We start from the raw sequence: 17,155 nt of genomic DNA, 5'->3' as shown, positions 1-17,155 counted from the left end.
TATTCTGGGTACAAGTTTTTTATTAAGTGTCTGATTTGCAGACATTTTCTTTCTGTGTTATTCTTTTAATTTTCCTAAACGTTTTCATGACTGTGTCTGTTTATTTTATTTTATTTTATTTAGACGGAGTTTCGCTCTTGTCCCCCAGGCTAGAGTGCAATGGCGTGATCTCAGCTCACTGCAACCTCCGCCTCCCGGGTTCAAGTGATTCTTCTGCCTCAGCCTCCCGAATAGCTGGGATTACAGGCATGCACCACCACACCCAGTTAATTTTTGTATTTTTAGTAGAGACAGGGTTTCTCCATGTTGTCCAGGCTGGTCTTGAACTCTTGACCTCAGGCACACCTGGCCAACTGTGTCTTATCTATCTTTAATCCCCCTTAGCTCCTTTCACAGAGCATACTTTTTTTTCATTTTGGTAAAGTCAACTTTATCAATATTTTATGTTGCTGAGTATCATAGGTGATGTTGAGGCTCAGAAAACGAAACCTCAGGCTGGGTGCAGTGGCTCTCACCTATAATCCCAGCACTTTGGGAGGCTGAGGCAGGAGGATTCCCTGAGCCCAGGAGTTCAAAACCAGCCTGGCCAACATGATGAAACCCTGTGGTCTCTACTAAACATGCAAAAATTAGCCAGGTATGGTGGTGGGTGCCTGTAATCCCAGCTACTAGGGAAAGTAAGGCAGGAGAATCACTTGAACCCTCAGGTGGAGGTTGGAGTGAACTGAGATTGCCCTACTGCACTCCAGCTTGGGTGACAGAGCAAGACTCTGTCTCAAGAAAGAAGGGAAGAAAGAGAGAGAGAGAGAGAGAAGAAAGAGAAGAAAGAAAGAACAAAACTCCAAAATGAAGGCCTCAGAAGCAAAAGTTTTTCTCTAACTTTCTGTTGCCGCCTGTCTCTCAGTCCTGTTCTCCCCTGAGGCTAGCCTTAGAAACCAGATTCCCTCTTCCCCAAAGCAGGTCATAGAAACTGGAACCTTTTTTCCCCAAAGCAAGCCATAAAACCTAAAAATATTACTCTAACTTTCCCTCTGTCCTATCTGTAAAAACTGGCTGTAATTATCTCACCTACCTTGTTTGACTGTAGGTCATAAAACCCATTCCAGAGAGGGTCCTGCCCCATAAGCAGGAGGAAAGAATGTGTGCTCAGGCCAAGAAGAAACTAAACAGATAGGCCTTCCTGGGTTTCCCCATTCAGTCTGTGTACATTAGATTATAGCCTTTTTATCCAATTATACTTTTGCATGGCTGTCCATACTTTGTTGAACCTAAGCATAAAGATGGACAATTTCCTCTATCTTTGGGTCTCATTCTGAAAGCCCCCATGTAGTACATGTTAAATAAATTTGTATGTCTTTTCTCCTGTTAATCTGCCTTTTGCAAGTTGAGTTTTCAGCACACCTTCAGAGGGCCAAGGGGAGCTGCCCCTTTCACCTCTATAGTACGAATTCATTGTCAATCCCAGATTCCCTTCAGAAATCTGTATTTTCTCTTAAATGTTTAATTTACAATGAGATTTAGGATTCTTTTTATTTTTTATTTTATTTTTTGAGATGGGAGTTTCACTTTGTCACCCAGGCTGGTGTGCGGTAGTGCTATCTTGGCTAACTCCAACCTCCGCCTCCCGGGTTCAAGTGAAGTCTCCTGTCTCAGCCCTCCCGAGTAGCTGGGATTTCAGGCATGCACCACCATGTCCAGCTCATTTTGTAGTCTTAGTAGAGTTGGGGTTTCACCATGTTAGCTAGGCTGGTCTCCAACTCCTGACCTCAGGTAATCTGCCTGCCTAGGCCTCCCAAAATGCTGGGATTACAGGCATGAGCCACCACACCCGGTCTATGATTCATTTTGACTTAATTTTTGTTTAATATATGTTGAAGTTCTTTTCTTTTTTTCACATGTGAATATCTAGTTATTCCAGCACCATTTGTTGAAAGAACTATCTTTCCTCAATTGCATTGCCTTGGCACCTTTGTCAATAATCAGTTGACTGTATTTTTGTGGGTCTGTTTCTAGACTATGTTGCATTCTGTCTATCTGTCCTTTCACCAATACCACACTTTTAAAATTGTTGTAACCTATAAAGTACACCTTAAAATTGGGTAATGTGAGTCTTCCAGCTTTGTTCCTTTTCAGTTTTTGTTTGTTTTTAGTAACTTTGCATTTCCATAGAAATTTTAGAATCAGCTTGTTGATATCTACAAAAAAAAGCCTGCTGGTGTTGTTTATTATGATTGCATTGAATCTAAAGATCAAAACTGAGATAAGTTACATCATAATATCAAGTCTTCTAATCCATGAACACGGTATGTCGTTCCATTTCTTTAAATCCTTGATTCCTTTCATTAGTGTTTTGTAGTTTTCTTTATATAGGTTCTGAACATATTTCATTAGACTTACATATCTAAGTACTTCTTTTTTTGTGCTATTATAAATGATATTGTTTTTTAAAATCTTAATTCCCCTTGTTTATAACTGATCTTTAGAGACATAATTGATACTTATATATTGACCTTATATTCTGTGACCTTGATAAACTCACTTATTAGTTCCAGGCATTTTTTGGAAGATTTTTTTGGGATTTTCTACCTAGACAGTTATGTCATTCTGCAAATAAAGACAGTTTTTTTTTTTTTTAACTCCCTTCCAGTCTATCTACTATTTATTTATTTTTCTTGCCTCACTGAAGGGGCTTACATGTTGTACATTATTGAATAGGAGTGATGAGAGAGGACATCTTGCCTTGCATGTAATTAACGTTAGGATAAAAGCAGTCTGTCTGTTCCTTACCATTAAGTATGGTTTGCTATAGGTTTTTAGTAGATAGTGCTTATCAGGTTAAGAAAGTTTCTTTCTCTTCCTAGTTTATTGAGAGTTTTTATCATGAATGGATGCCAAGTTTTATCTAATGCATTTTCTGTATCTATTGATATGATTATATGGTGTTTCCTTAAGTCTGTTAATATGTTGAATCACATTGAATGTATTTCAAATGGTCAAACAACCTTGTATTCCTAATATGAACCCCATTTGGTCATGATGTATTTTACTTTTAATATATTGTTGTATTCTATTTGCTGAAGTTTTGTTCAATGATAGAACTCACAGCTAAGTTAAACAAGTACTTTTCCTGAAGATAACATTTATATTTCAGTGTGCAATAAAAGTGCTTTATGTTTCACAGAGACTATTGTTTTTAATGTAATAAGGTTAATTTTTACTGCTTTATTTAAGACTTTCTTAAGGGAAACTGGCTTAAAAATATATGTGAGTGCATGGTAGTGAAGAATATAGTAACTGCTAGTATTGCTTGGTGCCACTGCTTCAGTTTGTGCCCCAGGGTTCACATTGCAGCCATCGTTGCTTTTGTATCATTAGTATAATTGTCAACACAGTGAAAAAGGCAAATATCATCTTAGTACTATTTTGAAAATAGTTTTTACTCATGGATTTTCCCCAAAGAGTTTCTGGCACTGCTAGGGTTTTGTATGCTACACTTTGAGAATTTCTGTTCTATATCTTTATTAATGTCTTAGGACTGCTGAAACAAATGGCCATAAACTAGGTGGCTTAAAAGAACATAAATGTATTTTTCTGCAGTTATGAAGTCCAGAAGTCTGAAATTAAGATGTTGGCAGGACTACTTCTTAGTCTATTTTGTGCTACTATGACAGAATGCCTGACACCGGCTAGTTTATAATGAACAAAAATTTACTTCTCACAATTCTGGAGGCTGGGAAATCCAAGAGCAAGGTGCCAGCATCTGGTTAGGGCCTTCTTGCTGTGTCATAACATGGCAGAAAACATCACGTGGCAGAAGGGCAAAGGTGGGGGCAGAGAAAAGGGGACCAGACTTGCCCTTTTATACCAATCTCACTTCTGTGATAGTGGCATTAATGCATTCATAAGGGCACAGCCTCTTAATACCGTTACAATGGTGATGAAATTTCAGCATGAATTTTGGAGGAGCAAGCATTTAAACCACAGCGGTCATGCTCCCTCTGTAGGCTCCTAGGGGAGTAATACGTTCATTGACTCTTCCCACTTGTCCTTGACTGTTGGCATTCCTTCACTTGTGGCTACATCACTCTGTGCTCCAACTTCACATTAACTTCTCTTTATTTATGTGTATGTCTTCTCTTCTGTATGTATGTTTTATAAGGATACATGTGATTGCATTTAGGACCCACTCAAATAATCCAGGAGAGACTCCTCAAGATCTTTAACCTAAGCATGTCTTTCATCATTTAAGGCAATAATCACTCTTTTCCATATAATTTTCACAGGATTGGAGGAATTAGGATGTGTACATAATCTTTTAGGGGGCCACTCTTTAGCCCACTACACGCTTACTGATTATACAAGTGTTAGACTGCTTTGTGTTGTCCCATAGGTCTCTCGAATTTTGTTCATTTTTCTTCAGTCTTTTTTTTTTCTCTAAGTTTCTTAGATGAGATCATTTTCTTGACCAGTCTTCAAGGTTGATCAACTTAATCAAGGTTCATTAAGTCTTCTGCCATGCTGTAGAGACCATTTAGCATATTTATTTCTTTTGAATATTTTTAGAATAGTTTTCATTTCTCTTGATATCCCTTGTCTCTGCATTTGCTGGCAACATTTTCCCCCAATTTTTGGAATATATTTTCTTTTCGTTTTTGGAATATATTTATAAAGACTTTGAAGTCTCTGCCAGATTTAGCTTCTGGGCCCACTTTGATTCCGGTCTCTACCTCCGTTTTTGGTGGGCATCCTGACATCTCCCATTTCTGCACAGTTAAACTGCCAACTAGGGACTTGACCCAACAATTGCAACAGGTAGGAAGTTATTATTAGTAAAGTGAATGAACACAAAAATTTACCTACAGATCTGTTTATTATGTAGTTTATGTTAAAAAAAAGAAAACCTAAATGGCAAATAGAAAATAGATTAAAATATGGTAAATTCATGTTTTAACGGAGTACTATTCAGACGTTAAAAATAATGATGGAAAGATATTCAAATCATGCTAAATGAAGAAATTATTTAAAAGATACATTATAATCCCACTTTTGCTTACCTAAATTATGCATATATATGCCAAAAGAAAATACAGGGTTTGTATACATAAGAATGTTAACAGGTTATCTCAGGAAGATTACAGATGATTTTTATTTGATCACTTTCTGTATTTTTTTTTTTACAATGACTATCACATTTGTGATAAGAGAAGTACTTCTGAAGTTATTTTTCAGAAATTTGACATAACAAATTTCTTTTCTCCTCCACATAAATTTCTCCTCCACAACTTTTATGTCTATTTTAGAAGTATTAAAATAACAGCAGTCTTTTCATACATGCTGCAGGATCATTTTGAATCCCAATAAATATCACAGATGAATAATTACTACAAGAGTTTTGTATTCAGATAAGTTAAACATAATATGTGTATATATGTACATAATGCACAGTGTTGCTCTAATCTTAGAAAAAATAGTTCGGGCCAGGCACAGTGGCTCATGCCTGTAATCCCAGCACTTTGGGAGGCTGAGACGGGCGGATCACGAGGTCAGGAGATCGCGACCATCCTGGCGAACATGGTGAAACCCCGTGTCTACTAAAAATACAAAAAAATTAGCCGGGCGTGGTGGCGGGCACCTGTAGTCCCAGCTTCTCAGGAGGCTGAGGCAGGAGAATGGCGTGAACCCGGGAGGCGGTGGAGCTTGCAGTGAGCTGAGATCGCGCCACTGCACTCCAGCCTGGGCAACAGAGCGAGACTCCGTCTCAAAAAAAGAAAAAGAAAAAATAGTAAAATAGTTATTTCTTGGAATATAGTATTTGGAAGCCATAGAGCTTAAATAAATATGGGAAAAAAATTGAACAGGTACATGAGAAAAGAATAGGGGGAAAAACACTGAGGCTGAAAATTTAATTATCATGAGAGGCAGAAACAACTGGAATCATAGACATATGCTGTAGACTTTCACCATCCAGTGTGGTCACCACTAGCTATACATGGCTGTTGAGTACTTGACATATGGTTGATCAGATTGAGAAGTGCTATAAGTGTGAAATACATAATGGTTTTTGAAGAAATAGTACAAAAAAGCAAAATATCTCAGTAATTTAAAAATACTGAATACATGTTAAAAATGATGTACATTCATCTTTTTTATTAACTTTAATTACTTTCAGATACTTTTTTATAGATTGGGAACATTTAGATCTTGATATAAAGTATGGAATGGTAAGCATCTACATATAATTAGATATATTAGATATTCCCACCCCCATGTTTTCCCAGAGTAGTACCTTTCTTTGATAAGCTAGAAAGTAAATAGACTTATTCTGGTGGGCAACTCACTTCTGATAAATTTCAGCAGATAGAACATTCCTGTTATTTTTAAAAGAATGACATTTGAATAGTTAGGACATAATGATGATTTCTCTTTTCAGATCATGTAGCATGGATATGCCAAATCAATCACTAAGTGGGTAGATAATTTGAACAGATTTCTCTAAATCTGACTTGGCTCTTCATTGATAAATTCTACTAGTGCAGACTTTTCTGAGACTACAGTGAAAGTTAGCAAATCCATCTTTTAATATATTTAAATAGGAGAAAGGAGGACAACATTTTACTTTTGTCGTGTTAATGAAAGATTCCTAACAGACTTTATTTCCTTAAGTAAATCAATTCTCTCAGATGGATTATTACCATCTAAAATAATCTGAAAGAAAAGTCAATTATGCACCTAGTAAAATAGTGTTATCAGTATTTTTGTTCTCTGTATACTTCTTGGAATTATAGGAGGAATGTAGATGATATTTTTCCCTTACAGCTTGACTGTGTAAGTTATTTTTATGCTGGCCGTAGTATCTATATTATATGAACAGAAATGAAGATTCCATTACATTACTTAAAAGAAATTGAAAACAATTGGAAAATGTAAACTTTATTCTTATCTCTTTTATAAACAAGTATTTTAATACATTATTATGGCAAGGAGTATAGTGGTACTTCCTTTGTGTACTTGTGTCAGTGGAGCTGAAACATCTTGTCAATTTTCTGTTAACTTATCCTTTCATTTGAGATATGGCACAGATAATCTCTTTTCTTCCACAAGACAGAAAAACTAGATTCCAAGATAATTAAGATTTGCCCAAAACCCAAAGAAAAGTAATTGGAACTAAAACTAGAATTTTGTTGTTGGGACAATTGGCCATTTGTAGCAAAGGACAGCAGATCATTGGTTAACAGCATGAACTTGAGCCAGACAGCCTGATTCAAATTCCAGCCCAGTTAGTTCCTAAGCATGTAACTGTGTTAAACATCTTAACTTTTGTGGCTCATTTATTGATAAATGGGTATAATAATACTATGTACTTTAGAAGATTAAAGAAGTTAATATATGTAAAGCATTTAGAACAGTGAGTGGCATATAATATAATATATTTAATGTAGTAATATTAATAAGATTAACATTAGGATTAATGTTTTGTTGGTATTGATAAAATATATGCTATACTTATCAAAGATACATAAAAATGAAGGTATAGAACATTAGAGTAAAACATGGTTTTATAGTTTTACAATCTTGAAATGAAGAAACCACTACTAAGTATGATTTAAAAATTTGTCAAGCATAAAAAAAGAATTTTACTATGTAATCAAGAAACGATAGCAAAAGATACCATGAATAAAGTCAAAACATAACAGTAACCTGGGGGAAATACTTATAGTACATAACATTAGGCGAATTTTCTACTGTGTGAGAACAGTTAGAAATCATTAAGGAAATCACAATGCTATAGAAAAAGCAAACAGCAGAGGAAGACACCCAAATGAGAGTCTCGGCATCATTCAAAGTTAACTACTGTAAACTAAAGTGTTTCTCACTTTTCAGATTGGCAAAGATTAAAATATAGTCAGTGTTGGGATGATGAGGCAATCTGAAGCATTATTGATGGGAGGTATAAATAGATAGCCCTTTTAAGAGATATTTGCCAATAATGTCAATTTTAAAAACATAAACCTTTTGAACTTCCAGTTTGACTTTTAGAAATTTGTCTTATAGCTTCATCACAAATGTTGACCTCATAAATATAAATTGGTTCATCCCCAAGATATTCATCAATGGAGATTTGGTAAATAATGTTATATCTCTACAATGAAGTACTATATGTAAGTTTTTAAAAGAATAATGAGGATTTATATATGCTAATACAGACGGATATTCAGCATATATTAAGTAAAAAGCAAGTTGCAGAACTAATATCCTTTTGTGTGTTTAAAAAATCAAGTAAATTATATACGTGCTTACATATGCATTACATAGATAACATGGATATACAAAGGATGCATAATCATTAACTGTAACTATATCTGGGAAATAGGATATAAGCTACTAGACAGAGATTTTTACCTTATACTCTTCATTGTTTGAATTTTTTTCTATAGTGGGTATATTGTTGCTTTTATAGTTAGGAAAAATAAAAAGTGAGAAAAAATTTTTGGCTCTGTGCAGTGGCTCATGCCTATAATCCCAGCATTTTGAGAGGTTAAGGGAGGAGAGTCACTTGAGTCTAGGAGTTTAAGACCAGCCTGGGCACACAGTGAGACCCTGTCTCTACAAAAAAATAAATTTAAAAACATTAACTGGGCAGTGGTGTATGGGAGACCAGCCTGGGCAACATAGTGAGAGCCCGTCTCTGTAAAAAATAAATAAGTAAAAATTAGCTGGTCACCATGGTACACACCTGTGGTCCCAGCTACTCGGACAGCTGAGGTGAGAAGATTGCTTGAGCCCAGGAGAACAAGGCTATAGTGAACCATGACCATGCTACCACACTCTAGCCTGGGATCACAGCGAGACCCTGTCTCAAAGTTTTTTTTTTTTTTTTTTTTTTTTTTTTTTTTTTTTTTGAGACGGAGTCTGGCTCTGTTGCCCAGGCTAGAGTGCAGTGGCTGGATCTCAGCTCACTGCAAGCTCTGCCTCCTGGGTTTATGCCATTCTCCTGCCTCAGCCTCCCAAGTAGCTGGGACTACAGGCGCCCGCCACCTCGCCCGGCTAATTTTTTGTATTTTTTTAGTAGAGACGGGGTTTCACCGTGTTCGCCAGGATGGTCTCGATCTCCTGACCTCGTGATCCGCCCGTCTTGGCCTCCCAAAGTGCTGGGATTACAGGCTTGAGCCACCGCGCCCGGCCTGTCTCAAAGTTTAAACTTCTTCCAGGCTGAGTATATTACTTGCTGATAGCTGTATAACAAAATACCCCCCAAACTTAACAACTTAAAACAACTACTATTTATTTCACAGTTTCTCAGGAATATAAACTTGGGAGCAGCCTAGCTAGGTGGTTCTGGCTCGGGGTGTCTCATGAGATAAGCTGTTAGCTGGGTTATATAGTTATCTCAAGATTCTACTGAGTTTGGAGGATCTGCATGAAAGCTCAGTCGTGGTTGTTGGCAGATCTTAGTTTCTCTTTGGCTGTTGGCCAGAGAGTTAAGTTCCTCCTTGCATGGGCTTCTTCATAGGACTGTTCACGACTTGGCAGCTTGTCTTCTTTCAGACTCAGGTATCTGAGAGAAAGAGAGCCAGAGCTCAAGACTCACCTAACATGGAAGTGACATATCATCACCTCTGCCGTATGCTGTTGTTCATACAGACCAGTTCTGGTACATTGTGAGGGAGGAGGACTACACAAGGGTGTGGATAACAGGAGGATTGGGGATCACTGGGGGCCATGTTGGAGGCTGGCTACCATAATGGGTCTATAACAGTGTATACCTTTTGTAATAAGTTGAGATTATGGAAAAGAAAGTTAATTGGGTCAACATTTAAATGGGGACTATTTTTAAAAATTAGTTATGTGTTTACCAATACCTGTAAATACTTGTATTTCTTTTTCAGGTCCAGCCCAGAATCAAATGCAGGTTCCATCTGGATATGGATTGCATCATCAAAACTATATTGCTCCCTCAGGACATTACTCTCAAGGACCTGGGAAAATGACCTCATTGCCATTGGATACTCAGTGTGGTGATTACTACTCTGCTCTCTATACAGTACCAACACAAAATGTGACTGTTAACACAGTGAACCAGCAACCAGGAGCACAGCAGATGTACAGCAGGGGTCCTCCTGCCCCTCATATTGTGGGATCCACTCTAGGATCTTTCCAAGGTGCTGCATCATCAGCATCCCATTTGCATACGAGTGCCTCCCAACCATACTCCTCTTTTGTGAATCACTACAATAGTCCAGCCATGTACTCTGCCAACTCTTCTGTTGCGTCTCAGGGATTTCCCTCTACTTGTGGTCATTATGCTATGTCAACTGTTTCTAATGCTGCATATCCTAGTGTTTCATATCCCTCTCTGCCTGCTGGTGATACATATGGGCAAATGTTTACCTCACAGAGTGCTCCAACTATTAGGCCAGTTAAAGATAATTCATTCTCTGGTCAAAATACAGCTATCAGCCATCCATTGCCACTTCCACCTCCACCATCACAACAGCACCAGCAGCAGCAAAGTCTTTCAGGATACAATACTCTAACGTGGTCAGCTCCAGGCCTTCCATCGACTCAAGACAATCTCATCCGAAACCACACAGGATCCCTGGCTGTAGCGAACAACAACCCAACAATTACTGGTAGGTTGAATGAAAAGTTCACCAAAACATGTTTGAAAATCAGTTCATTCCCAATTAAGTTATTATTTACATGAAGGTTAAAGGTGATATTACCTGATAGAAAAACTGGAAGTTTGTTCAATTTATTGTGGTTTTTTGCAGCACCTCTTTGAACCCTTTCTTCTCATCCATTCCCAGTTAGCCACCCAACCATCTGCCTTGTCTAGCTTGTTTCCTTGCCATGATCAGTCAGCATTTATTGATCTATTTTATACATCTGCAATAGTTGTCTTTAATGTGAATTAGATACAGGGCAAGATGGAAGGGTCTGTTTTGAGGATATGTTGGCCACTATTTTCTCTTTTATACTAGTTCAACCTTAGGACAGTTGTTTTACTAGCCAGAGCCCCACTTACTTAGAAAAGAGGATGATTTGCAGCAGTGCACTGGTTTCCCCAAGTTAGCCCCTGTTAGTGACTTTTGCAGAAGACATCTTTCCTGCACATAAACAGTGTTTCTCATTTTCAGATTAGTAAGTTAGGCTGAAAGATGGGGAAGGGAAAGGAAGATGCGTGAAGAATACCCTGGTATTTAGCCCTTCTGACCTTCCTAAACCAAAGTGTTGTTAAATTTATTCGTTTAAAAATTATGTATGTAAGACGTGGCTTGCTTTCTTTTTTTTTTTTTTGACACAGGGTCTCACTTTATCACCCAGGCTGGGCATGATCTCGGCTCACAGCAGCCTCGACCTCCTGGGCTCAAGTGATCCTCCCATCTCAGCCCCACAAGTAGCTGGGACTACCAGGCATATGCCACCACACCCAGCTATTTTTGTAGAGATGGGATTTTGCCACTTTGCCCAAGCTGGTCTTGAACTCACGAGCTACCGCGCCTGGCCTAGTGTGGCTTTTTAAGTACAGTGTTTCCATAGGATATATTCATTTTAATTCAGTTTGCGAACTTGAATTTAACAGAATCTGCTCTTGAAGCAACTGAAAATGTATGTAAAAAATGGAAATTGGTAAAACTGTGGTAACTTTTGGAATGATATCTTTAGCTGTGTGTATCATTGTCTGGATAGCCATGTGTCAAAGATGCTGTGGAAAGATATCCTTCTCTGGACAATTAGATTATTTAAAATTAGAACTTTAATATCAGACCCGAGCTGTTCATTTGAGATCATCTACTCTTTCATTGCTATGTCGTTTAGAAATGCTTTCAGCTACAAGCAGCTAATAGTAGTTTAAACAAAAAGGGGGTATTTTCCTCACAACACAAGTCTAGGTGGATGCAGTGGATCCAGCTGTTCTTGGTATCCTTTTTTCTCTTTCCACTCTGCCACCCGTAGCATGTAGGTTATAGAAACGAGATACTTCTGTACCTATAGACATTAAGTCAGAATTAAAAGCAGGAAGAAGGGAGAGGAAAGGGGACTGGTTAGTGGCATTGACAGACTTCATTTTACGGATCACTTGCCATAGCTATTTAAAAGACCATTCCTAGCTTCAGGGAAAGCTGGAAAATGAATATTAAGCCTTTTTTTTTTAGCATCCATAGTAGAGGCAAGCAAGAAAAAAGGGAGTTAGCACTGACTTGGGTGAGTCAACTCAAAGTGTCTGTCACAGTTCCGAAATCTGGCTGTCTACCAGAATCACTTGCACAGATTGCGATTTTCAACTACAATTTACTGAGCTAGAATAGAATCTCCAGGGTACTCTTGAGAATCTATTTCTAACTGGATCTTCAGTGATGCTGTGAAACAGATCTAAATTTTACTGTAGTCCTTTTGTTTTACAAATGAAGAAAGTTATCCAAGTTGAATTGGCCTGTGGTCATTAATGGTAGAAACAGAGCTTGGCCTGGAGGTCAGTTTTTTCTGTCTCCCTCAGAACCAGGGCTTTCTGTCCTCTAAAAATTCTGTTTTCCTCTCTCTTCTTTCAACATTGCATTTACAGATCCACTTATCCTAAAGTCCTTCCAACTTAAGGATTTTCTGACTTTCATGACAAAATAAATACAGGTAATTCCTATCTTAGTTCTGAGGTGGGAATAGCACCCTGGATGGAACCAATTTATATTGAAATGTGTCAGGGAAATATGGGGTCACTTGGCTAATGAACAGAACAAGTAATTGGGAAAGGCCTGTCATTAAGAAAAGATTGAATAAAGAAGGAGAATAATTGTAAAACTATTCTCTGTTTGAATAACTGCTGTAATGAGTCCTGTAGGCAGAGAGGCAGGATATATTTTCATTCTTTTAATCTTAGTACTGTACTGTGAGTGCCATAATGAATATATTTTAGAATTTAATTTGTGTTCAGAAGTGGGGTTTTTTTCCTGCCTTTAGATTGGTAAATTACTTTTCAATTGAAGTTCAGAGGTTGACAAATTAAATATTATCTCATGTTAATATGACAAACGTGCTTCACCGTTTCAAAAAAAATAGAGGTTATTTTAAAAATCTACTTTAAAATTAAATATTGCCAAAGTTCCCAGACTTTCTCAGTTGATATATTTCAATATTTTTCAAGTGCCCCATGTAACTTAGTAGTAGTTCATAAGGTATTTGACACGAATCACTGTTTTTCTTGACAATTTAAAATATTCCTTGGAAACTTACGAATTTGTTGCAGTGCCTTGGGGAGCCTAGGTAAAAGTACCTTGTGCTGGGTACAGGGTATGGGAATATTGCGTTTAATGTTCTAGAAAGTCTGGCAACATAATTGCTTTCAACACTCAAATTGTATTTTCACATTAAAATGAAAATCTTAGGTATTAAACATAGTTTTGTGTTAAATTCAACCTTTGAATAATTGACAAAAATGATTACCTTCTTTACTATTTGATTACACTATTTTCATTTTCAGGTATACTAAAAGTCCTCAGTCATTTTATAGAGTTGGAGATGCAAAAGCATAAAGCTGAGTTAAGTGAATATCAAAAATATGACAGATGGATACATACTGTTACTTTTAGGCAGCTAATGAATTAATATTCAAAACATAGACTAAAGGGGACCTTTAAATATTATCTCATTTGCTTTATTTTAGAAAAGCCTATTAGTACATTATAATTCAGTACTAGAACTTCAATTATTTTATTAAAAAGTCCACTCCGGGCTGGGCATGGTGGCTCACGCCTGTAATCCCAGCACTTTGGGAGGCTAAGGCAGGCAGATCATGAGGTCAGGAGATCGAGACCATCCTGGCAAACACGGTGAAACCCCGTCTCTACTAAATATACAAAAAATTAGCTGGGCAAGGTGGCGGGCGCCTGTAGTCCCAGCTTCTCGGGAGGCTGAGGCAGGAGAATGGCGTGAACCCGGGAGGCGGAGCTTGCAGTGAGCCGAGATCGCGCCACTGCACTCCAGCCTGGGGGACAGAGCGAGACTCCGTCTCAAAAAGCCCACTCCAAGTATGTATGTTTTGAGTGTTGAATTAGTTGTTAACTTAGGTTGCACTTCTGGCTAGTGTTTAAAAGGTGTCATTTCATTAGGCCATTTAAAAATTTTTAAACTCTCACTGTAGGTGAATCTCTAGTATAGTCAAGTAACCTAGTATAGAATTGTAATAATAAGTACAGGAGCTCTTTTTTACTTTGAGGTGAAGTTGCCTGAGTGTGACTTGGGGATGTAAAGGTGCCCATTTTTGACAGCAAGATGAATACCAAAACTCTGTAGATTCATTTAAAACAATTTTCTTAATTTGTCTTTAGTGTCTCTTTGTTTTACAAAGTACATACTTTTAAAACTTAGCAAGATAAGTCTTGTTGCCAATATGTAGAATTTTGCCAGAAAAATTATTTTGATTAAAATTATTTTGAATATTTATTGCTTAATAAGAACCACATCTTGATAGCATATTATAAAAACAGTAGTGTCTGATTAATGCTGTTTTCTGATGCTCAGTTTTATACTAAAGCATTTAAAAAGCTACTTGAGTAAAAATAATAAGCATTTATATAATTCTTCACAGTTGATCTTAGTCAGAAGACTGAGAAACAGTGTATAATTCTTGAATAAAAGTCCACTACACACATGACACTAAGATATAGTCACTGATAAGTTAAAAAGTCACTGATAAGTTAATATTTTATCTGTCATCTCTGGTTGGTAATGTGCTTGAGGAAAAGCAGAAGCAAATACCTTGTAGGACAAGATTATTTGGGCATAGAAATATAAGTAAGAAATAAATTAGACAACCGCACTGGAAAAATAAAATGCTCGTACAAAATACAAGTAGTGCAGTACAAGAGACTATTTTTAGTTTTGGAAACTTGTGTGATTACAGAGTTATGGGAATAGCGTAATTTTACTCCCTCACATACTTACTCCTTCAGTTTTTCTAAAGATAGTCTTGAACCTTTTTTCATCTTTTTTCAACTTTGTGCCCACTACTTGTAAATTTTTCTACGTGTTCTCCCTCTCCAAGCTGAGAAGAGGAGATGTTCATCTTTGTATTCACTTATTTCAGATTCTGGCTTTAGCTGTTACCCCCTCTCCAGAGTATCAGCCTCAATTTCTGCTGGACTGTGGCTTTTGGATAGGTGAGAGGAATTAATGAAAGGAAAACACACGCCTTGTCGTATATGTAATCAGCAGTCATTAAAAGTTTATAAGCAAAGTGGTGGCACTATCAGATTTGTGTTTCAGAACTTTCTTCTGTGAACAGTGTAGTAGATAACTGGAGAAGGAAGAACCTAGAACAGGAAAACCAGCTAGAAAGGAATTATTACAATTATTAGGTGAAGGATAACTCGGACAGGATTCATTTATACAGAAGACAGATGACAGAGATGACTTGAAGGATTTGTTGATATAGTTTATGAAGGAAAAAGAAAAATACAAGATTACTTAAAATTTCTAGCTTGAACAACTTGAGTGGATAGTGATACTATTAAATGAGAATTTATTTAATCTCTCATAGTTTCTAAAGAACTTTTTGCATGATTACTTAAGATAATGCTTACTTTTACAGGATTATATTAATAAAGGAGTATTCCTTTCAGAGGCCATCTACATACCTAATCCTCAGGTGTGTTATGCATGAAGAAGTGAATTCTAAGCAACTAACAGGGAACTAAGGAGCTACTAAGAACTAACTAAAGGCCCGGCATGGTGGCTCATCCTGTAATCCCAGCACTTTGGGAGGCCGAGGCAGAAGGATCACTTGAGCCCAGGAGTAAAAGTAAAAAATTAACTGAGGAACTGCCATAATCATCAAAAGAAGAAAATATTTATTCTTGAATCGTGATATCCTCTCAAAAATCACACCTCAGAAACTAAACAGAGCAACAATGAATTTTGCATAGTCCAGTTTTATGTATTGTTTCTTTTGTCAAATTCCCTTTGTGAAAGGAGCAGCTTCTTGGTTGGCATGTTTCTCTGGTCCTTAATGTTGGTAGGCCTTGTCTCCGTTCATCCAACAAATACTTGAAAGCTAACTATGTTCCACAAGTTGTTCTAGTGTTGGGAGATAAAATAGTGAGTAAAAACAGTTAATGCTATCCTCATAAAGTTTGCAGTTCACTTAGAGAAGCAAATATCCAAATAAACACAAATGAATATAACATTCCTATTATTATTTAAGCATCATGAAGCAACCGTATATGGTACTTGGTAGCATTACTTTAGGTGCATTTAGCCTGTTAGTCATGAAGCCTAGGGAAATCTTCCCTAAGGAGGTAATACTTTAGCTGTAATCTGAAGGATAAAGTCTCCATGTATAAAATTAATTGCAGGTGAGGTAAATGTGTAAATGCAAAAAGGCAAAACTTTAAAACTTTTCAGAGAAAATACAGGAAACTAACTCTAGAAACTTGGGGTAGGGAAGGAATTTTTAAGCACAACGCACATAATGCTAGCCATAAAGGATAAACATGATAAACTCGACTCATTTCTAATTTAAAACTTTTCTTTATTGAAACACAACATGCAGAAAAGAAAAACACAAGCTGCAAACTGGGAAAAAATGTATATACTTAACAGTGTTTACCCAGAATATACAAGTACTACATAGAAATTAATAAAGACCAACAACCAAAAGAAAAATACTTGAATAGGCATTGCGCAGAAGATTAAATGAAAACATAATCTCATTAATAAACAGTGAAAAGCAAATTAAAACTAGAATGGGATATCATCTTATACCTAGTAACAGATGGGTAAAAACTAGAAAGTCTAACAATACCAAGGAATGGTGAGGATGTAGAATAACAGGAAACTCTTAGACACTCTTGGTAGGAGGGTATATTCATTCGTGTTTTAGGAAAATTTGGCATTAGTGGATTGAAAATAACCACATCCCACAACACAGCTATCCCTCTTCTCTATACTCTAGAGAAGTTCTTCTCATATGTGTCATATATGCCTCCTGTACATATGTGTCACCTGGGATCTCATTTAAAATGTAGGTTCTAATTCTCCAGGTCTTTTATGACTTGGCCTAAGACTCTCCTTTCTAACAAGCTTCCACATAAGGTGTTGATAGTCTGTAGACTACACTTTGAATATGAGGGCCATGAAACACCACTTCCTGTTTTAGATG

The 17,155-nt window shown here is 37.0% G+C and overlaps 1 protein-coding gene across 6 annotated transcripts in view; it reads left to right on the top strand.

Annotated features, from left to right (window-relative positions):
• Window positions 1–17,155, top strand: part of LOC105486267 (SEC24 homolog B, COPII coat complex component) — a 105,405-nt gene that overhangs the window by 18,441 nt on the left and 69,809 nt on the right. For 5 of the 6 annotated variants that reach the window (XM_071093201.1, XM_024794248.2, XM_071093200.1 and 2 more), the window contains exon 2: window positions 9,888–10,631. In XM_071093201.1, coding sequence (XP_070949302.1) covers window positions 9,888–10,631 — 744 coding nt within the window. Of the gene's footprint in view, window positions 1–2,212; window positions 2,304–9,887; window positions 10,632–17,155 lie in introns of those variants that run through there. The other variant, XM_011749043.3, reaches the window with a different exon arrangement.

This window comes from Macaca nemestrina, chromosome 3 (genome assembly GCF_043159975.1).
Source record: "Macaca nemestrina isolate mMacNem1 chromosome 3, mMacNem.hap1, whole genome shotgun sequence".
NCBI classification, from domain to species: Eukaryota; Metazoa; Chordata; class Mammalia; order Primates; family Cercopithecidae; genus Macaca; species Macaca nemestrina.
Note: the sequence above shows the minus strand (reverse complement) of the source record. Positions and strands in the feature narration are given on the sequence as shown.